This window comes from Cygnus olor, chromosome Z (genome assembly GCF_009769625.2).
Source record: "Cygnus olor isolate bCygOlo1 chromosome Z, bCygOlo1.pri.v2, whole genome shotgun sequence".
In the NCBI taxonomy this organism is placed as follows: Eukaryota; Metazoa; Chordata; class Aves; order Anseriformes; family Anatidae; genus Cygnus; species Cygnus olor.
The window spans coordinates 11,952,842-11,975,761 of record NC_049198.1 but is presented as its reverse complement, the minus strand read 5'-3'; the positions used below and the strand labels follow the sequence as shown (position 1 = coordinate 11,975,761).

General features: G+C 41.2%; 1 protein-coding gene across 1 annotated transcript; it reads left to right on the top strand.

Moving 5' to 3' along the window:
• Positions 1-1,093: 1,093 nt before the first annotated feature.
• On the top strand, positions 1,094-19,255 carry SLC45A2 (solute carrier family 45 member 2). Its single transcript, XM_040541634.1, is given in 8 exon segments — positions 1,094-1,512; positions 1,515-1,925; positions 3,079-3,255; positions 6,163-6,479; positions 10,249-10,392; positions 11,032-11,155; positions 12,114-12,319; positions 15,323-19,255. Coding segments are annotated over 8 exon segments (1,629 nt in total). The 5' UTR covers positions 1,094-1,487; the 3' UTR covers positions 15,548-19,255.
• Positions 19,256-22,920: the final 3,665 nt, after the last annotated feature.

Sequence of the window (22,920 nt, the reverse complement as noted above, 5' to 3'; positions counted from 1 at the left end):
TATCTGCCAAGTATTAATCCTTTCCTTTCTTTTTGGAAAAATGGTAGGCAACTTAGCTGCATGGGTTTTAAACAATGGTTGTTCTATGGTGGTTGTCATTTCCTTCAAATTAGTCATTTGAAACAGTCTTTGCTCCTTCAACACAAAAGTAATTACATTTTTAAAAATAATTAGCTATATGGTCTTAGTACAGTCATTAGTCCAATGTGTTAGGGTTTGTTTGTTTTAGGGGGGTGGGGGAGTGATATTTTCAGTGTTTACATTGCTGAAGATTAGCTCATTGCTTGCAAAGACTTCCAAAGCTTATTTTAGAGATGTCATGCCAAAATGTCAGCATTACTACTACCAAAAATCCTTTTACATTCTACTACACAAACACCTGCATGGAAGGAGGAATTATTTAGTAGGTATTGACAAGTTAGATAAACAATTAAACAAAAGTATTTTAAGTTTTCAGCAGATAATCACTGATGAATTGCTGAGTATTATGCACTTTTGCACTATCAGAGAATATCCTGAATTGGAGGAGACCCACCAAGATTATCGAGTCGAACTCCTGGCTCCACACTAAGATCTGACAGTTTGCTTAGTCCCAAATGCATCTGCTTGTATTGGAGTAGAGTCAACGTTGTCAAACTTACTTTACAGCACGCCAAGGTTTTGACCTAATATTTGCTGAGGTCTATATAAAAACTACTGCTAAGTTCAGCACAGATTGGCTCAGCTGCCTCAGTCATGTGGCTGACCTAAAAGGAATGGGGTTTGGTGTGTCACTATAGATTTCTTCTAAAGCCTTCTGTTTTCTTGCCAAAAGTATATGTGTCAGGTGAGACTATTTCAAAACAAAACAAAAACTAAGTGATCCTGATACCCCTTTGTTTTTTAGAAACCAAGAAAATAATCAGTTTATCAAGGGCGGCACAGAGCAGATGCAAAAAAATATTCAGCAGTTTCTGTTTGACAGAATTCTGTGCCTGTCACTAATACTAGAACAATAGGTAGGTTCACTTATCTTCATCAAGTGCCTTGAAGTCCTTTTCTGGATGTGATTGTAGATTTTTATTTGTATTTTTCCCCCTTCTACAGAAATTCAGCACTCGGGTGCATGGGTTGTTTGCTGAATGGGAAGATGGGGGCTCTATACTCCCGGTGTCACCGCTATCTTGCAGCAACAAGAGGAGCAGCTTTGTGTAGGGCTGATCCTGTGCCTTGCCCATGTGATGTATGTGATGTGTGTGTCTCGCACTTCAACAGTAAGGCTTTAGTCGTGGATGGCCGGCAGCTTTGCAGACATCCAGGAGGGCAGATCTGCTAATGTTAGCACTCATCCCCGCCCCCTTCCTTTCATAACTTGTGATCGCAGAGCCATGAAAGTATGTGAGTCCCTCCCCCAGTGCAGACCAAATCCACCCAGCATATGACCTGCACTCCATGTCAGCCAGAGCAGGCAGCACCGACTTGCTGGGCCGGGGCGAGTAGACAGAGCGATGACCTTAACCAAACAGAGCTTCCACGGGCCCTTCCGCCCCCTTCTGAGGTGGCCATGACCGACCTGGACAACACCAGAGGGAAAGAGAAGGCTGTGCAGCAATCCGTGACCAGGACTGGGATGGTGGTACCAAAGAAGCGACCGACGGGAAGGCTGGTCATGCACAGCATGGCGATGTTCGGCAGGGAGTTCTGCTATGCTGTGGAGGCCGCCTTTGTCACACCGGTGCTGCTCAGTGTAGGGCTGCCCAAGAGCCTCTACAGCCTGGTGTGGCTCATCAGCCCGATCCTGGGCTTCATGCTGCAGCCCGTGGTAGGTTCAGCCAGTGATCACTGCAGCTGTAGCTGGGGCAGGAGGCGACCGTACATTCTGGGTCTGGGCATCATAATGCTGGTAGGCATGGCTTTGTACCTCAATGGGGACGAGATGATCTCAGGTGAGTGAGGGGAATGCGCTGTGCTGACAGACAAAACTCATCCCAGTGTTTTTGAATCGGAAAAAAAGGAGGGGTTCCTTTATTTCCCTGTAAAAATTGGGTGTTAACATTGGGTCGCACATTACTCGGCTGCACTGAAGGAGCTGAGGAGTACTGCAATTATGTTCAATCCTAATGCTGCATGTTATGTGCCCTTTACATAGTGTTCTGTAGTTTGTGCATGTGATTACAGTATTTTGTATGCTGATCTGCTTGCCTGATCGGTTCATGCAACTAAAGCACTGCTTAGGCCCAGAGAAGTTTTTAAGAACTAAAATCTACCTTATTAAGTTAAATGGTTAATGTTGTTTGTATGATGTAGTACAAATTGTAACAGAATATCTACTAGTCCCTATTTTAGATGGGTCAGCATTCAAATTTGTCTGTAGTTCATCTTTTAACGTAGCTTTAATTATTGCAGCACTTGCTTGACTCAGGAATGTGTTATGCTGGTGAATAATACAAATCACAACTCCTTGGAAACCCTGTTGCACCTGGAGTGTGCAAAATCAGATAGAAGTGACGTCCACAGATGCTGTTGTATTTCAGCTTGAGATCTAACTTCTCAAAGACTTGCTGGAAAGTCGTTGCTGTCATTGTGGCTTGTGTCTCCTTCCTGTGGCGAGGAGCGTGTTTTCACAGACTGGTTTATTCTCTGTTCCTGGATATCATTGCTGTTGTATATATCTGTATATATTCATTTACCCAGAAAGAGGTGTTAGCCAACTCTTGACTGTCTATAACAGTGGAAGGGTGGAACAAATGGAGTAAAATAAGTACTCCAAAATGCAAGTATTTTTGGCTACCAGAGCATGCAATGGAAGTGCATAGAGTAGAGAAAGGCTAGTGATGCTCTTATTGCGGAGCCTTGAGCTTGTGCTGACACGTTTCTGCTTGCGTATAAAAGTCAACCTAGCACAGCTCAGAGATACGCAAACTCAAAACATAGTTATCCTGCTTCTTAGATGTCATTCTGTTTTGACTGAGCTCTTGTGCGTAACAGCATTGTTTAGATTTGGAGGTTTCTGGAAAGGAAAATGGGGGTTTGCAAAACATGACACTATTGCTGTCAGAATGAGGTGTTTTTTTTTTTTTTTTCTTCTCCTTTTTGTAGCTTTCATCGATGGGAGAGACGAGCAGCAGATGTGGGCAATAGTCATTACCATGCTGGGAGTAGTGCTTTTTGATTTTGCAGCTGACTTTATTGATGGCCCTATCAAAGCATATTTATTTGATGTCTGCTCTCATCAGGATAAAGAGAAGGGTCTGCATTACCATGCCCTCTTTACAGGTACTCAGATCCTTTCTTTTCCTTCCTACTTTGAGGGAGGGGAAGGCAGTTGCATGGATTTTATAATCTCTGTGTGCTAATCTTGAATGAACTGATCATCTGATTCTGCGCTTCAGTCACGGGTCTTTTGTTGCTGGATTTTAACTACTCCAGAGCACAGCAACTTGTGATTGCTGCTACAAGAATTCTGCTGCAGAAGGCTGCAGGCATAAACATTTACAGTAACATAGCCATGGTTCAATTAAGAGCAATTAACTATTTTAAAAAAATGAAGTAGAGTTTATTCATTTTGTTCTGATTTTCTTCAAGTTTTTGATGAAGGAAAAAATAAGGATCTTGTTTCCTTGCCGTAGCACTTACAAATAAATATTTTTGACCCAGCACATGAAAGAGCAAGTGACCAGCAGTACGGCTGGTTTCTGTTCTTTGAAAGTGCTCCAACATATGCTGCCCTCCACTTTAGAAACAGAAGTTTTATGTAAAATCACTAACTTCCAGAAAATAAGACCAAGGAGTTCAGTCCAAAAACTCGCTTCATGTGATTGCCTTTAGACATTTGAAAAGTTGCTGAGTTACAGAAGGAAAGAGCTCACGTAGTGGAGAAGGCTTTGCCCTGTGTTTACAAAACACACAGGCAATGCACATAAGGCTGGGTACCTGTAATGTGACTTTGGAGGAACTTCCAGCTGTGTCTGAGAGCAGTCGCTGTGAAAGGACTAGACAAAAAACAGGCTGGATGAGAAGTCATGCAGTCTGTATTGATGCAGATTTTTGCGGCAACGGAGCTGTACCAAGAGCAGAAGCACATAGCTTCGGTGGTGCTTACCCCAGTTGAGAGGGAGGTGTGGTAGCTATTGGCAGCAGGCAGATTTTGGATATACGAAATAGCTGCATCCTGGAACCTGGGCACAGATTCTAAGAGAACCCTGAAGCCACATGGGAATGAAGTCAGTATGAGCCATTAGAAACTCACAGACAATATTTTAATCAATCACTAGTTTGGACAGAATGAGGAGCGAGTCTCTGAGTATATTACTGCCTTCAGCAGAACTCTTTACAATTTTTCCTACTAAAAAGTTTTGATTTCTATATTCAGAGCTACTGAACTGATTCATTTGTGTGGTGAGCTGTGAAAAGGGATGTAAGATAAATCACATTAAATAAGAGCGGAACAGATTTCTCCACATTATTTGGTCCAACACCTTGTCACTATATCAAGATCTTCTGTACCTAAACCCATCTGGATGGGTGGTTGCCGAGCTTGAGATTCTGCAGCCCTCGCAAGGCAGCCTGCTCCAGCATTTCACTGGCCTTGCTGTTAAACGGTTTTCCCTGAAATCTAATCTTAATATACATTTCCTATAGTTAAAATGTATTATTCCTTTTCTCTGTCCCTATTAAATACAGAAAGCATCCTTCCTTCCCCTTTTTAATTGCTTCTGTTTTATGTATTATTATCTTTCGCCTATTTGGTTCCTTCTTTTTACATTAACTATCCCCAAGACTTTGCTCTCCAATTTGTTTTTGCCATTTTTAAAGTTCAAACATGAAACTGGATAGCTTGCAGATATAAAACTGAGAAAAGTAGAAGAAAGACTGCACATACCCAACACCCAACACACAGACTGTGCATTCCAATATCGTGATTACTTTTTGTCAAAACAGTATGCAAAAAAGACCTCAAGCATCAAGCACTAACTGCTGTGCAAACATTTAGTGTAAGTTTTCTTCCAAAATATATTAACAGCTTAATTGTTTTTCATTAGAAAAGCAACGATACAGTCCCTGTCCAGTAGGACACAATGAAGGAGGGCTGTGATCAGACCCGAGGGAAATAAGTACAGAAAGTCCAGAGTGGAATGATAATGACGTGGTTTTTAGGCGAAGCATACGTGGGCTTGTTACCTCTGCTACTTTTTGTTGGACAGAATGGTTCTGCCATGCATTGTCTCCAGTTCTCCTAAGCAGAGGCGTAGAAATACTTCCACGTTCTTCAGATGCTTCTGTGCTGGGTCACTTCCATGTCCTGCAGAATCACCTGGTTAAAGGGGTGGTGGGACTGTACTAAGCTGCTTCCCCTGCCAAAGCTACGTGCTGGATGTAACAGTGTACACTTGTACCTTGTGCTTCTGAAACAGCTTGCACTCTCATCAAAAAGAAGGAATTGTAAAACAATGGACTGAATTCTTAATGGACTGAATTCTTCTTTTGTTAACTTTGAGACACAAGATAGAGTAAATGGTAAAATGAGAATGCTAAATTTTCTGAGATGGGGAAGCTCAATAAGAGGAATTTCACATTTATATTCGTTCCTTTTTGTTTTCCTTTCCTAGTGGAGAGGTACGTGGATTTTGGTGATTACAAAACAATGTTTTTTATTTAATTCCTTTCTTAAAAACAAACAAACAAGCAAAAACCATGGAAGCAATATCTCAGTTCAGATTCAGCTATATAAAGTACATTTTACAAAGTCTGAACTACAGATAGTCTTGATGTAATAGAAAAATTGTTTGTTCTATGAAGTTTTAAAAAACACATGTTCCAGTAGGGTTTTATTTTGTATTACTCACTGTTTCAAAGAAAAGACAGCTTCAAAGAAATGCTTCTGAATCATACAGAATATTGGCTGGCAAAGAGATGAAGGCCCATGTTGCTAAATATTTGCGTCTTTTTTGAGAGCTCCATCCATCAGAACTGAGGATATTTTTCAAGAGACATTTTGGTAACTGCTCATCTGTGTGAATAGCTCAGTGTTCCAATTTCTTGTGATTCTTCCCACATACAATGATATCTGAAGGGTGATTATTCAATTATTACTAGAGGGAATCACATGTTGAAGGTATTGTGTGCTGTTTATTTATTTTATGAATACCAGTAGATTTTTTCCCCCTTTTTTTCCCCATGTAGGCTTAGGAGGAGCCCTGGGTTACCTGACAGGTGCTGTGGATTGGGGTCAAACCATACTAGGATATTCCTTAGCATCGGAATTCCAGGTGATTTTCCTCTTGTCAGCCTTGGTTTTCCTAATCTGCCTTACTGTACACCTGCGCAGTATTCCTGAAGTCCCGCTCAGCTATAACAAAGAAGAGACAAAGTTCTTGTTGGAAGTGACTGATCCCAAAAAGTATAGCTCCATAGAGGAAATCAGGAATGGATACTTAACATGTACTGAAATAAATGCTGCAGCTAAAGCAAAGAAACACGCTGTTACATCACATACAGAGGTAAGTGCAGAGATGATTTTGTAGCCCATATCATTCCATCCTTGGTGACCAACAGCCTTTTAATTGCTGACTATTTGAAATATTCCCCTTTCACGCACACACTCAGAAAAAGAATCTTCCACCAGGATACAGCGTCAGTAGACAGTCTGCTTTCTTTTTTCTTTTGTTATTTCTAAAGTATTTCCAGCAAGAGGGGTGGAGACAGACTAGTCCTGATGCTTTGAACAGTTGGCAGGGATGAGGGAGAACCAGATTCAAGTTTCCACTCTTCGTAAGTTTCTTGTATCCTCCTCATCTGAAATTTGTCAAGGGGATATAATTTGTCCTTCAGTCCTGACAGAATTAACAACACATTGTGGACAGGAGCTACAAACCATTAATCTTTGGTATAAATGTGCAACTCCCACTGATGTCAACAGGCTTACATATTTAGTACGTATGAAGCGTTAGTTCCCTGGTCTGATAAACATTTCAGTTATGCTACTGCTCAGTATTTCATTGAGGATTCGTTGATGATGCTGATTTGTTTGAAATTGCTACTTAAACAACAGTGCGACGTCACTTCAGGGTTTTAGTTTTATTTTGAAGTGATGGTGTAGCTGTGCCTTTGGTGGAACTTTTAGGTGGGAGAGAATAGTGTGTACTTGCAAGTAATCACTGGTATTTTGGTCCTGCTGAGTTCTTATGAGTGATAGCTTCAGTCTAAGGAAGCTGAGAAAAGGTGAACCTACCTGAAAAATATCTGGGAAGCAAATTTATAGAGTAGTCTTAGGAACAGGTAGTGGTTTTCACTGTTTTGTTGATGACTTTTAATGTAGGAATCCTCACCGCACTTTCATGGTATCCTAGGTAAGCAAAAGTTAATATATATGTTTGGTTACTAGCATGGCAGTAAGTAGTGAAACAGTTGCCTGTTGTTTTAATTTCACTTCTGATCTCTTGGCATTATGTGTATATATCCCCGATACAATTCTTGGGAAATCAGCTAAAAATTAATGAGAACACCCAGATGATTTTAAGTTAGAAACATAAATTCATGTTTAACCTGCCAATATAATGGATTTATAATCTTTTACTGTTTATCATTTGTATTCTAACAGCACTTGGTACTCCCAACCCAGATAAGAATATTATTACAGCAGACACCACACAAAGCTATGATAAAAGATGAACACTGCTGGGTGAGGATGCCAGACACACGGTGAGGGACTGGCAGCAAAGCAGCAGTGTGCTGGGAGAATATGGCAAGCACACTGCAGTGTTCTCCCTGTTTCCCCACCGCAGGCCAACTTGAGCAGACAGCATCCTTCACCAGCACTGTTACCTCTGAGCATCCTCCAAATCGTCAGAGGTGATCTGTGTCATTGACTGGCCAATGCAGACTCCAAAAGAAAGGAAGGGCAATGAAGAAGAGAGGGGGCTGGGGTAGCCTCTTGCTTGGCAAAAAATAATTCCAGTGTACCAGTAGCATCTGACACCCGAGGAAAAGTTCTGTCATGCACTGCAGGCCAGCTTCTGCTATTGCCCTCCTTTCTAGGATTTTGGCTGGACAGCCCATCAGAGGCTCACTGTGCTTTGATCTGTCTCATGTTCCTTTGATGTGCCCGGGCTTGTATAAATTCTAGACACTCTCACTACCGCAGTGGTCTGTCTCCTGTGGCACATGTTTTCTGAGTTCATTCATTACTGTAATTGCTCCCTTGAAGAGATGGTTTGGCTTCCTGTTTTTCTGTGCCTCTTTTTTCACCGCAGGCATCACAGGCCTAAATTTCTTCTAAATTAAGGGCTATGCTCTTACATACTAATAGCATCCATGGTTATTAACGAGATTTCACCTGTACAGTATGAACAGAAATCCAAAGTTGTTCTACTCTTGTTCTTTATTTTGGTGCCAAATTACTCAGGATCTATGGCCATAAAACCTGTCATATGAATTCCTCGCTATCCTTATGAATCAGCCTTGAGTTGTAGCGATTTTGTAGAAAAAAATGATTAGGTATTGTGAGATTTTAAAGGATTGTGCATTGGAGGGCATTAAATATATTTATCAAACATTTCTGTTTCCATTTCTACTCTTTAAAATATCTAAATAGAAAGAAAGCATGTCTAACTGTCAAATTATTATTTGTAATTACTGTCCCTTGAAGTTCCCTGACCGTATCTTAATGCTTTGATTAGAAATCCTATTTTGAAGAACTTTGTGGAAGAGTTGAACAAATTGTATAAGCTAAGTCAAACAATAGCAATTATCATTGAAATAATGCTAATGAGTTAATGTGGAACTGTCTTTTTTTTTTTGTATGTGTAATTGTAGTTGAATAGAATGATTACTGTGTTTAAAATGCAGTTAAAAGAGACAGTGATGCTGAGAGAAATTCCAAGGGATTTAGACAATATGCAGTTCAAGGTAAAAGTCGACGACTTGAATTTTGACATTCCTATGAGGATTAAAAACCTCACACTGGAGCAATGTATTTTCCAACTTTATATGTGGTGATTGTTCATGGAGCAGCTTGCCTCATAACCTAGTTCAAAGGAAAGCAGAATTGTGAAAAGTAGCCAGAATATTAAAGGAAGGAAAAAATGTTATCAGCTAACAGCAAATTGAAGACACAATTCAGCTTTCCAGCAACGAACTTAACACTAAAGTTCATCCCCATTTAGTGGCCATACAGCTTTTCTCACCACCTCTCCACTGTTGCCACCAAATATTCCTAGAGAAAATTGGAAGTGTTCCATAGTGCACGGAATAATATAAAAAATAACATTTGTTTTTCTCTGAAAGCAAAGAACCATGCAGGACCTTTTAAGTAGTAAGGACTCTGTGTTGCAAATGCCTGACATCAAGCACACCTGAAGTACTGAAAAAATCAAGTGATAGAGGTGATCTGATGACTGTGACTGAAAACAAAAACAAAAAAAACGAGATACTTTTTGGGCACAGGGCTCAGACAAGGAGGAGGGAGATAAGGTGGGGCATTGAAGGTGGTGAGAAATGTTGTTTTTGCCTGTCAGTGAGATTTGTTAACCCATGCCTATAATGTTTTTGATGTTGTATTGAGTTGCTTTGCCCATGAGATGGGGGCGTTCAGGTGCTGGAGCTTACATTATCTGGACAGTAGGGTTTTGTGTGGTGCTGCATCTCCTGTTATGTATCACAGCCTCTTCCTGCCTCTTGAGGGGGAAGATGTAGTGGAAATTTTGTAGTAATTATACACCAGAAAAGGTTAAGTTTTCTAGGGAACATAGGACATAGAAAGAGGAATGGGAACAAAGTCTCAGAACTGCAGTACTCCACAACCGATATACTTTAATTCTGAGGAGATATTTTTGGGTTTCATAGTTTTCTATGGCAGCTTTAAATCTGCAATGGAAAGCTGATTGTCTCCAGGAAAGAATTATTTTTGTATTTCTTTTCTTTTGCTTTTTGAACCCCTGCTGAATGTGTTTTGGCAGAAAATTTTCACTTGGTTCTAGTGGTAAACAACAATTCTACTGCCTGCAACAACAAGCAATGTTGCTACATCCTTACTGATGTACCCCAGCTCCCCAAGTCTCTGTGATCTTTCAGATGACTTTACTATGCAATGGCTCTACAAATTATAGTGAAGGACATTCAGTACCCAAGCAACCCATCCTAGCAATAACAAATAAAACACTTTGGAAGTTTAGCAACGAAAAGATACTGAGGCCATCTCCGTTTGCCGTCAGCTATTTTATTAGCCTTCAGGGCAATAATACAGTATTATTGTTAAATACTTGCTTTTAGACTCAAAGGCGGATGACCCTTAAATCACTCTTGAAGACGCTTTTCAGCATGCCATCCCACTATCGCTATCTGTGTGTGAGCCACCTCTTTGGATGGATGGCTTTCCTGTCCAACATGCTCTTCTTCACGGATTTCATGGGACAGGTAAAAGTGTAAAATCCTCTTGCTTTTCCTCCCTCGTAGCATCTCCTCCTCCACCAAAAAGAAATGAGATATTGTTACAAATCTGAAGAAATGTCAGTGACTCCCATCCAGTATGCTATGTTTCCTTGCCTTTTTTTTGTCTCTGTAGGTGAGAGGGAGTTTTGGTTTCCTGCAGTGTATATGAACACCTAAAAGAAAAATTTTTGCTTGACTGGATAAGGGACTGAATAAGAGAATGACTGATTGGAAAAATGTATGTGTGGCATGAAAGAAAAAAAAAAGTAATTGTAGATAAATTAGGGAAAGAGATGCTAAAGCAGGAAAGCAGAAGCAGAGAGAGAAGGAGAGTGGGAAATGGGACACCCGAAGGAAAAAGGGCAAATGAGTGGACAGTCCAGGAAAAAATTGAGGATAAGAAATGAGGACAAAGCTGGTACGTGAGAGTCTGGGAGAAATGAGTGTGAAATCTGAAGAACTGCGAATGGATGATGGGAGCACTGCCTGAAAGATTTCTTGGGTGCTAATCATCACCCCTGCAAGGGATGGGGCCCTGTCTTGGGTCCCATGTTCTCGTAAGCAGGAGGTATTGTATACATGCAACGCATCCTTGTCTTCTGTGATCTCTATGGTCTCTTTCAGGTTGTATACCGAGGTAGTCCTTATGCACCTCATAACTCCACGCTTTACCTTACCTACAGAAGAGGCGTAGAGGTTGGATGCTGGGGGCTGTGTATCAATGCGATTTCGTCCTCAGTCTATTCTTGTAAGTATCCAGGAATGTACTCCAACACTGTTTTAAATCAGTGTTTATACTGCTTGCAGTTTGCCATTGTTTAAAAAAATAAAGTGATGCCAAATTTTTTTTTTCACGAAAACTTTAAGAAATTTTACATTCTCAGCAGTGTTATAAATCTGTATCTTGACATGAGCAGTTCCTGTCTGGACCATGTGATGAGGGGTCACTTTGAGAGGAAGGCATTGTTCTGCATGTGAACTGACCCTAAACAATGAATATCATCCTAAAGTTAAATGCCAGAGTAAAATCGAAGCTGTGGTTATCATTCTGAGATGCTCTTTCACCTAGCAGACCTATAGCATTAGGTTTTCAAAGGTCACTCTGAGGGTCTCTCCCCATCTGCATTTCTCACAAAATGACCTTTTCACAATACAGTAGAAGTTCTTGCCAAAAACATGAACCTTGCTCTCCAAAATTATGTGTAAATATGCTAGCACAGTTTCCCAAATAAATCTCACCATAGCTCTTACCCAGGATTTAAAAACTACTTGCTATCCAAAATCTCAAATTAGGAGTATTTTGGGAGTTGAAGTGAGCACCTAAAAGGATCTTCCTCCTTTGGAGCTTAATTATAGGCATTTATGTAGCACCTCTTTCAGCTCAGACAGGGGCTGATGCCAAATGTTCCTGTTGTAATCAAACAGCAGAAATGTCTGAGGTTGTCAATGGGGCAGTTCTTCCAGAATGGCTGTTAACTACTTCTTCTCAGAGCTTGGTTATGTCTGAATAAAAGTACCCCAGAGAGAGTTAGCAGAAAGAAGTTTCTGCAGCAAGTTTATAACCGCAGTAATTTGAGGCAACTTCCAAAATCAATAACTTTGTCCTTCGTTTCATCTTACGAAATAAAACTCCTTAAAGGAATTCCCCAATGAAATGTGACTTATTCTGTTCTAGTCTCAGCAGCATTTTTTGTTTCTTTCCACAGACCTGCAGAAAATCCTTCAGCAATACATAGGATTAAAGGGACTTTATTTCATTGGATACCTACTTTTTGGATTAGGTACTGGATTAATTGGCTTGTTTCCCAATGTCTATTCCACTCTGGCTCTGTGTTCCCTCTTTGGTGTCATGTCCAGCACGCTGTACACAGTGCCATTCCAACTCATTGCAGAGTATCACAGAGAAGAAGAGGTAAGTTCAATATCAAAAGAAGAGTAAATTTATATCTGGCTGCATCTGTTTAGTGTATTTTGGTAGAACATTGGATAGAACTGGCAAATGGGTTTTAATTGTAATTTCAAACTATTTATGGTGACACATGTTATGAACAGAAAGTTTCTGACATAAAGACGTTCAAGACTTTATTAAACAACACTAATATTATTAGCTGTCATGTAGCTACATGACATCTCTCAGCTAAGGTCCCAGCCCCAGGCTCTCCAAACAGAGTCCTGCATTGAGACAAATAATTATTTATCATCCCAGCTGAAACAAAGCCAATCGCAGTACATGTTCAGGCAGGAAGAGGATAACAGGGCTCCAATTTGTGTTGCTTTCGAGGGCTGCCTTCCTGAGAATCAAATCTAAACCGCTGCTCTGTGCACCATTGATCTCTCGGCTGTGTGTATGTGCCCTTGTTTCTAAGTGCAAGGGGCTCAGGCTGAGCAGCTGCCAAACTCAAATTACTTCAGGGAAGCCTAGCCTGTTCATATTAGCTGAGGAGCTGACTTCTGAGGCCCTAAAGTTAATAACCAGGTTGTAAAAGCTGTCAGAAGTTTCAGTTAACTGCAAAGTGTTACAAAAAACTGTTAGCTGATAAAGATATGCAATTCAAGTACGAACAGCTTTATGTAGTTCAGTAATAAATTATATTCCACACTCTCGTTCTCCCTCTAAATGTCTAGGGTTGTTTTTTGGTCTTCCACAGCATGAAATCCTGTTTCCAAAGGAAATCTGGAAAAGCCTGCATTTCTTCTATCATGTTACTGGACACAGCAAGATCTTAATGTCTTGTAAAGAGTTTAGCTCTTTAATGGAAAAGTTCTCTCAACTTAGTAAGAGAGCTGGAAACAAGAAGGATTAAGGAGAATTGGGAGGACTTAGGAAAAGCTCTCATTATGTCCAGTGACATTCGAAGAAATTAATAAAGAAAGTGTTGAACAGTTGAAACACAACAAAAAATATACTTGAGACCAGCACAGGATGAGATTAAGTCCATGAGAACATGTCCTACAGTTCTGTATGACTTCTAAGCATCGTCATCTGAATGATGAGTACAAGAAAACCCTTAATTACTCTGTTGAATCCTAGGAGGATGTTTCAAGGTGGTTAAATATTTCATAGATCCAATTCATAATTTTTCAGTTAATTTCTCTGTTTCTTCCAACAGAGAACAATTACAATGCAGAATTTCAGAGGGATTTAACAAAAGACAGGGTCTGAACCCAGTTTAGGGTAGGATCACAACCCTAATCTTAGGCCAGCCAGCTCAGAGAGAGGGAGTAAAGTAATTATAAGTAAATTATAGCCCATCTCTGACTCAGACTTGTTCCAAGACAGAAGTGAAATAGAATATGCTGAGTGTGAATGGACTTTGTATTTAATAGGCTAATAGCTTCAAATGTGACTTGTGAGAGAGCTGATTGTTTTTTGTTTGGTGTATGGTACTTGTTATGCCAGATATTAAATGATAATTCTATGTAAGATCTGACATTAACAGAATTAACATCACCTTCTGACATTAACAAAACCTTCTATAATAGGAAAAAAATAAATAAAGAGGAAACATCAAGTGCAAGATTGTGTTCATTCACACATTCATATTATTGTGGTCAGAACTACTGGCACATAGGAACCCTGGGCAGAGCACAGCAAAACAGATGTAATTCCAAAGAAATTGTGTCTAAAATTGAAAATACTTCAGAGGAAAGGTCTGCATTATTCCAGAACAAAGAACAGACATTTTGCCTCAGTATGCAGTCTACCAAAATCATGTGCTGGTTTTTAAAATGCTGCCCTTTCAATTCCTGTTCCATGCTGCTGTTCCCTGGGCTCCAAATTGAATTTCATCTACGGGATTAGGAAGACACTGTTTGCCTCCAGTAATTTCGAGCTTTGGGTGGTAACAGCTCAAAAACAATATAACAGGTCTTGAAAAAAGCATCCTAGTCACAATCAAGAGCATTTGGATAGAGACCAGCTCAGCTAGCACACAGCACAAACCCTCTGTGTGTTACAAAGCAACTATCTCCATTCAACTGCAAGAACAATAAATGTGTAAACTTTTATGTAATTTTCCAGTGAAACAGAACAGTTGGCACATTGCCTGTGATCATGTGCAGTTCAGTTTTGAAGGTCTCCAATGGTGGAAGCTCTACAACCTCTCTGGACAGCCTGTTCCAGTGTTCAGCCAACCTCGCATGGTGCTTGTATATGAGATGCCCATATACAATAAAACCTTTTCCTCTGCTATGTATGTCATTTGAATGTCGCAGCTGATAATGGCCTTCTGTAATGTAGAAGAATCCTAGTCTGTACATTCATTCTCAGACATTTTTTTTTTCAGCAATAAAAGCATTACAGTTAGATTTTAATACTGAACTCCTTTATGTGCTTTGAGGCATGACTTCAGAGCACAGAGCTCCATTACAACAAATTATGATCTGTCTGTGTGTGGGACATACTATGTCTCAATATTTCCCCCGAGGCTCTCCTTATGGTTGGACATGATGATCTCTGGAAGGTCTCTTCCATTCCTTTTCCATTCCGTCATTCCTAGATGATTGTATGATTCAGCCATGTGAGAACTGTAGCAAAAATATCCTTGACGGGGTGTCCTGTACAGTGAATTTTTCTCCTTATGTTAGTTTGCCAGAGCTCAAGTAGACCTGAACTTCAAGGAAAGGGTTGGTTTCGCTGATCATTCCTCAATTCCTTCCTTGAGAGAAGGGGTAGAGGGAAAAGTTGCAGGTGGGAGAAATGAGACAATTTGGAAAACTTATTATCACTTGGAAAATCTGTTTTAATTTTGTAACCTCTGTGGGACAGGCAGAGGAAAATGGAAAGGAAGAGGAGAGCTGTTGGCTTGTTTTGCTGCACCTGGATGTAATGACAGTGCATCATCGGCTGAGAGGTGCAAGTTACCAGCAGTGTCTAAGTTCCCTTCCCTGAATCTTGTTTTTTGCTTATTTGCAGGTCCAGAATTTGCAGGAGGACAAACAAGACACAGATCACAGGCGAGGGAAGGGCATCGACTGCGCTGCTCTCACTTGCATGGTCCAGCTGGCCCAGATCATCCTTGGCGTGGGCCTGGGGCTCTTGGTTAGTGTTGCCGGCAGTGTGGTCACTGTGATTTCTGCATCGATGGTGGCACTGATCGGCTGCTGCTTTGTTGCTTTTTGTGTTCGATATGTGGGGTAGGACTGCGTGAAGCAAGTGGAAGAAATTCCCCCAGGGGAATGTTTTCTTTCTGGGTCAGTAGCACTGGTGCTCTTGCCATGCTGATACTACTGGTACACCCTCCTCTCTTACCTGCTTGGAGCAGTTGCAATTCCAGAGCATCTGCAAAGTGAAGACTTGATAAAACTGGTTGCCTCAAGCCTCAGATTGAAAGTCTCTTTTTTTTTGGCTACTTTACTGCTTCCTTCCTGTTGACCTCAGTGTATTAACACACCGTATTGTATGTGAAGACATGCCTGCTAGTGGTGTCTTGATGCCCTGCTTGAGGAGCCATGAAACTCATTATCAATTTGTGGAAGTAGATGAAGTATATGGTAAATTGAAGAAGTAATAAAAATGGACAGAGTTGGGATGAAAGTTGTTACTTATCTTGTTTTACAAGCATCTTAAGTTCGGAGTTATTCTCCTTGGTAGTCAAAAGCTGCAGAAACATCAAACAGTTGTCATAAGCCATAGTGCTATTATGTCATGATTAGCAGGTTCATTAAATGGTATATTAACCTCCCGGCTATCATAAAAGCAGATTTGGGTATGGAAGGTGATTGGAGTGTAAAAAATGTTGAAGCTTATTGTTTAAAAGCATAATAGTAAAGCAATTATTTTATACTGGATCCTGCTGCTTGTGTACAAATGAAATGAAAGTACTGGCTGACTTTGCTATGAAAGTTTGGCTAAGGCTACTCTGCAAATCCATTTTTAGGCACCTAAACAATTGATCTACAGGAAACGTGCAATTTCTTAATTCTTAAAAGTCTGTCCTCTTGACTTTGATACTATAATTGAAAAAAATAAACTTAGCCAAAATAAGAATTGTATTCATGGTGGTAAGCCAGTCAAACCTTGGCATTGGAAATAACAGTATTTACCTTAATGTAGTATCTGTTTTCTCTGTTTACCTGCATATGTCTAGCCTTGAGTGAAATGGTTTTTGTTCTTTACAGAATGCTCTAAGTCAATTCAGTTCTGAAAAGGTTGTCATGAATTATTGTACAGATGTTCCTCTAAACTCTACAGTGAATCCTGCAGTCCAGATATTTGTATTTAATAGAGTATGGAGTTTGATTCCTATTTTTATTATATTGCCAGAGTTTCAAAGGCCCTTTGTTTGTGAAAGTGATATGCTGTATTTATGCTGTGCTTCCTCGATTCTGGAGATTGTCATTTGTTATGTTACATGCTAAGCACCACAAAGCCATCTACTAATGCAATATTTTTAATGAATGGGGATACAGAGAAAGACTGCTGTCAAGTATGTTTTTATATACATGTTGCACATGTACAGTCTCGACTGTTCAGCAAGCTAGCTGTTGAGCTCGTCATCTCTTGGAGTAGCTCCACACAGTGTGAACTGACACCAACACATGCAAGTCATTGGATTTGAGCATGAGGAGCCCCTGCACAGGTGCACCAGCTTCAGCTTTGTTTTTAAGAGTGTGGCAAGTCATTTATTCTCATAGGAAAAAAAAAAAAATTCCCTTATATGAGCTCATTAATTATACCAAGCCTGTGAAGGCCTCAGCTGCCTTTTTGTGTCTGTGTCACCTCTGGAGGCCCCAAATGGGGCTCAGTTTCTGGCAGACTTTACCTTTCTCCACAGCTCCTTCATCCTGCCTTGTGAAAAATACAAGTTTTATGGCTTCTTCCATTTTGTGACTCTTCATTAGTCCCTCTCCCGTTATACTCAAGGAAGAGAAGAGCTTGCAAGAATAACACCCTGGACTGCGCTTGAAATACTTTGTAGGTGCCGGGATGGCTGGAGAACAAGGGCCTCACCCAGGACAAAGAGAAGGCCAGAAAATGAAGGATTGTTATCTTCTCAGTTCACTTATTGCCATCATTAACTTGCATTGATGCAGCATCTTGCAGGAGGAGGAATTTTTAACAGAAGAGCAAGGCTTCTGTGGAGCCATAAAAATAAGGAAAGGGGGAGGTGATTTGGTTCTGTAGGACAAGAAGACTTAAAGCACTATGTAGACCACCTGTGCTCCAGGAGCTGAGAATGGGTTAACTACGTAAAGCTCTAATTCCAGTGTGAGGATGGGAAAGGAAATTTGCAACATTTACTTCTGTTTTTGTTAACATTTTCTTTGAGGTTTAATACTGTCAGAACATTAAAAGTTGAATAGTCAGTGCTATCTCTGCTCTCTTACACAAAGAGAAAGCTGGCATTGATTCAGGCCCACAGAGTGATGGTAGGTCTGTAGCAACATAGGAATTGTGAACCTGAAAAGAGAAGGGAGATATAACTATCTTAAACATCAAAGCTTTTATTTACAAGTCTGTTCAGAGAAAAATGTTTCAGGCACTCACATCATCTTTCTCATTATCTTTCCTTTTTCAAATGAGTTGTGTTCGATAGAACACACAACAGAATAGATTCAGCTTTTCTTTGACAATCTTCCCATAAAAGCATCCTATATTTGCTTCTAATACTTAAAAGTAACGTCCAACTTAATGTGTCTTTGTCACAAGCAAGCAAAAAAATAAGTACAATTTGGAAAACTGTTTAAAACAGAAGTATGATGGTGCTTATTCTGAAGCAAAAATATATATATTTCAGGTGTCACTGAAAACAGTCAAAAATGTTGATTCATGACAGGAGAGGAAAAAGTATTTTTTTCAGCTATTGAGTTATGTTACAGGCACTGAAGAACCACACTAGTGCTGCTAATTTAAGAAGTTCCACCTTTTCTGTCTTTCTACATGAGTTCAGGACTTCATTTGAGTTATCAGTATGATCAGTTTCTATATTTAGTATCAGCTTTTATTGCAATGATGTGAGTTTGAAAGTTAGAAGGACCCTGGGTCTGACCTTTCACATCTAGTTTTGCTTCCATATACATAAAATCACATAAATATCTATGTTGTGTCTCGGCAAACGATACGTCTAGATGAAGATGCAGATGTTTTGCAATAACCAGCCTTCCAGCTCTCCCACTTTAACAGAGCTAGGCATGGCAGAATGAAAGGAGGCAGGAAACAAGCCTGCTGCCTTATATTCCTGACACTTTCCTTTTTCTTTCTCTTACAAGTGCTTGTCATTTTCTTCCATTTAATAAACTGGCCTGTCATGTAAGTAAAGTGTTTTAAGAAGCTTTGATTCTCTTGTTTAGAGTACTTGCAGTATTAGTAATGTCACAGTTGCTCCCACACGCGCACAATTTTCATTCTTTCACAGAGATTTCAAAAGATTTCTTTGACTTCCAAACAAGCAAACAAGGTGTTCGTGGGAGACACTTTTCTTCAAGATAAATTAGACATCTCAGGATGAGTCACAAAAGCCTTTCCCTTGATACAATTCAGTTTTAGCATCGGTGCCTGCAAATCACCAGTCCCTGCAGTATGCCAAAGACAGGGAGATGGTGATGTAAACAGGAGATGTGTTGATGCTGAAATTTGATACTTTTAGAGTGTAACAGAGTTGCTTCGTGAAGGAAAAGGGTGGAGGTATCTGCAGTAAAATGTTTTCACATTATTTTTGACGTGATAAAGCTGTACAAAAATTACCTACAAAACTTTTCCCTTTAAGTCTCCAGCATTCATTTCTCATTCCCTAGCTGCTCTTCTTTGTTTATTTAAACAGCAAATGTTTGGGACCAGTCATGCAAAACTAAACTCTGAAAAAGTTTTCTGAATTCTGTTGTCTTCTATGTTGTATTCAGTTTCATACGTGCTCGTTTAGTTTACTCATGTTGTATTAATTCGTTGTATCTCCTGAAGTTGCTTTATTTTTCTGGAAAATGAATTTATCTCTCCACGTATTACTATTTTACCTGTGTATTAAAAGTAACGGCTTCACATCTTGCAGGTCCATCAAACCAGAGAATACTGCCTCGTGTTGCTATAGGTAACTACTTGCAGTAGTTGGAAAACAAAATGTCGTGCTCTCCACTCTGGAGGGTGCAGTAGGCTGAGATAAATTTACCAGAGACCAAGAATGCTCCAAGGGAAAGAGGGAATGGGGCTGCTGCCTTCCTAAGAACAGAGCACTTCTTTCCTTCCCAAAGGCTGTGTGCTTGTTTGCCCCCCAGTGTTCAATGGCTTTATAGCACTTCTCTAAGGCATGGGAGTTGCTTTCCCTATTGCTTTCTAACCCAACGCCTGTCCCTCTCTATTTTGTCTTATTCTGAAGTTTCCTTATAGGGATGTCCTGCTGCAGCTCATTTCTCCCTTGTGTGTCTACAACAAATGAAAGTTTGCTTGCTACGAGCTGTAACACTGCATAACACTGACGAAGACACATCCATACGGACACCTGGCGGTCAGAGGCCACCCAGGGCATGTCTAGCATCCAACTCATGCTAGAATTTGGCCTTAGAAACCTTCAGTGCTAATGCCAAGAGTCGGATCAGTAGCACAGCTGTCCCCTGCTTGGCTGGCAGGCCGGTTTGTATTGCACTGGTTCCCAGCAGCCGAGGTGTGTTGGGTGGTGGGAAGAGTGGTCACAGCAAACAGACAGGACAAGAGGCAGCATTCCTTGGCACCTCTGTTCTCAGGGCTCCTCTGCTCAGTAGGTGCAAAGTGTGGGGTCTAAGGAGTGGCAGGGAAAAGGAAAAGGTTCTGGCAGTGATGCGTTTTATTAGAGGCTGGGATCACTAGCCTGGAGTTGTGTGGCTGGCAGATCACGATATAAGTGCAAATGTATCCCAGTGTATCCCAGATGATTCCTTTTGTTTTTCAACGTTGACCTGATTTTTTCTTTTTTTGGTGCAAAAAATACTATTTTGCAATACAATTTGCAAGCTATCAGATTCCAGAGACTGTAAGGGCTGAAGTAATTCGTTCTTAAATAAGTGCTGAAATTCTAACATCCCATTTGCTGAGCCTTTAAGAAACATATCCCAAATATTGTTAGATTGCCATAACATTGCAAAACTTGGCAATAAAACAGTTGTTAAAACTATGGTTATCTCTGAGAGAGGGAGAGAGAGATGGCATCTTATCAAAATATGTTGTTCTTTTATGAACAGCATGCCTATAAATTCCTTTTGTACTATTTAATTTGCAATTACATTATATCAAGTGTACTCAGAATCCAAGATTTCAGTTGTTGTGGTTAAACCCAGCAAGCAGCTCAGCACCACACAGACATTTGCTCACTCCTCCCCTCTCCTGCCATGGGATGGAGAGAGATTTGGAAATAAAAGGTAAAACACATGGGTTGAGATAAAGATGGTTTAATAGGACAGAAAATGAACGAAAAATAAAAAGAACAACAATTATTATAATTATATATATATATATATATACACAGAACAAGTGATGCACAACGCAACTGCTCACCAACAGATGCCCAGGCAGCCCCTGAGCAGCAGCAGCCTCCCAGCCCACTCCCCCCAGTTTTATTGTTCAGCACAGCACCACAGGGTGTGGGACACCCCTTTGGCCAGCCCGACCCAGCTGTCCTGGCTCTGTCCCTTCCCAGCTCTTGGTGTACCCCCAGCCCCTTGCTGGCAGGGCAGCACCTGCTGTGGCTGAGAGTCCTCGACTCTGCCACAAGAGTTAAATGCACTTGACTTCACCTGGATCTTTGGATAACTGGTCGTGTCCGGGTCATCATAAATCACCTCCAGCGCAGCTAATTTCCTCAGGTATTGAATACCCCCTTCCACGGTAGTCCACTTGCCTGGGTGACATGAAGCATCTTCCCTGAAGGGATACCTTTCCTCTACATCTCACAGAAGTCACTGCCAGAGGTTGAAGGCTTGCCCCTTTTCCCATCGCTTTGTCAATACCCCCTTACTAGAGAGGGATCCCAGCTGCTTGGCTTCCTCTAATTGCAGGCTACTGGCCCTGTTATCCCAGCATGTGAACAGCCAGGTGACAACGTGCCCACCTGGATGATGGCTGGAATCTTTTTGTGTGCCTCACAGCTCACTCAGTGACAGGGATCAGGGGGTACTGCCTCGTTCATCACTTCTGCCTCTTCCTCCCAGTTCTTGTGATAGCCCTACTTCGGAGTAGCCAATCTCACCCCATCCTTTCTCCTTTCCCTTCTTGTTAGAAGTCTTTTCCCTTACTAGATGAGCCAGTTTTCACATCCAGTGTTTCTTCTTCACTGTAGGGATGGCTGATACCAGCACGAATTGGTTCTCTGGTTCAGCTGCAGGGCCTGTTGTGGGGCTGGATGTGCCACAGAGCCTGCCAGGGGAACTGGATTAGCTGCAGTGCCTGCTGCGGGAGCTGGATCAGATCCAGAGGCATTTTCTTCCTCTTGAGGGTGCTGAGTACTATTGAATAGTGCACTTTGATAGGTGCAGGCCAGACCCCAACACAGTGCGGCGAGCTGTAAATCTCTGGCATTGCCAGGACAGGGGCACACCTTTTTAAAAAATACTATCAGGTTTTTAAGATTAAGTTCAGGGGTGAGTTCCAAAACCATCAGAGGTGAACACCATGGTAGATACCTGCCCACATCCTCCCACACACCTCACCACCGCAGCCACCCTGCCTCAGGGCACGTCCCTGGGTGGAATTCTTTAGAAGTGGTTTGAACTTAGACAAATCTGGAAACACACGTAGGAGATATAGCAGCAGGATCATGCTAGTTTGAACATCCCAGGAATATTCAAAAATTTCAAGAACTATTGTAACTCGCTTGGAGGAGAAGAGGTAAACAGCGTGCTTATTAATAGTTGCCATGAGAAGGTTCCTGCAGTGTAAGGATGATAGCAATACTGAGTACAAATACCAGATTAAGTTCACGGTGGGTGTAACATGAGTGTGTGCTGTACACAGACAAACAACCCCGAGAGCAAATAACACTGTGAATGAATAAATCAACATTGTGACCAGAAGCTATTAAACTATTATCATGCTTACAACCAATTTGTTTTAACATGCTCTGGCCAGATCTGTCACTATCCCAGACCTTCATGCCCCACATTGGGCACCAAAGGAGCTGTTGTTAACCTGGCAGGCAGCGCAGCACCGCACAGCCGTTCACTCACTGCCCCCCAGTGGGATGGGGGAGAAATTTGGGAAAAAAGGTAAAATTCGTAGGTTGAGATAAAAGACAGTTTAAAGCACAGAATAGGAAGGGATACTAACAATAACCACAAATACATACACAAAACAAGTGATGTATGATACAATTGCTCACCACCTGCTGACTGATGCCCAGCCTGCCCTCAAGCAGTGGCCATGCTCCCCTGGACAAACCCCCCACACTTTATTGTTCAGCACAATGCCATCTGGTACAGGACATCCCTTTGGCCAGCCTGGGCCAGCTGTCCTGACCCTGTCCCCTCCCAGCTCCTGGTGCACCCCCAGCCTCCTCGCTGGCAGGGCTGTAACAGAAGCTGAAATGTCCTTGTCTTAGTGCAAGCACTACT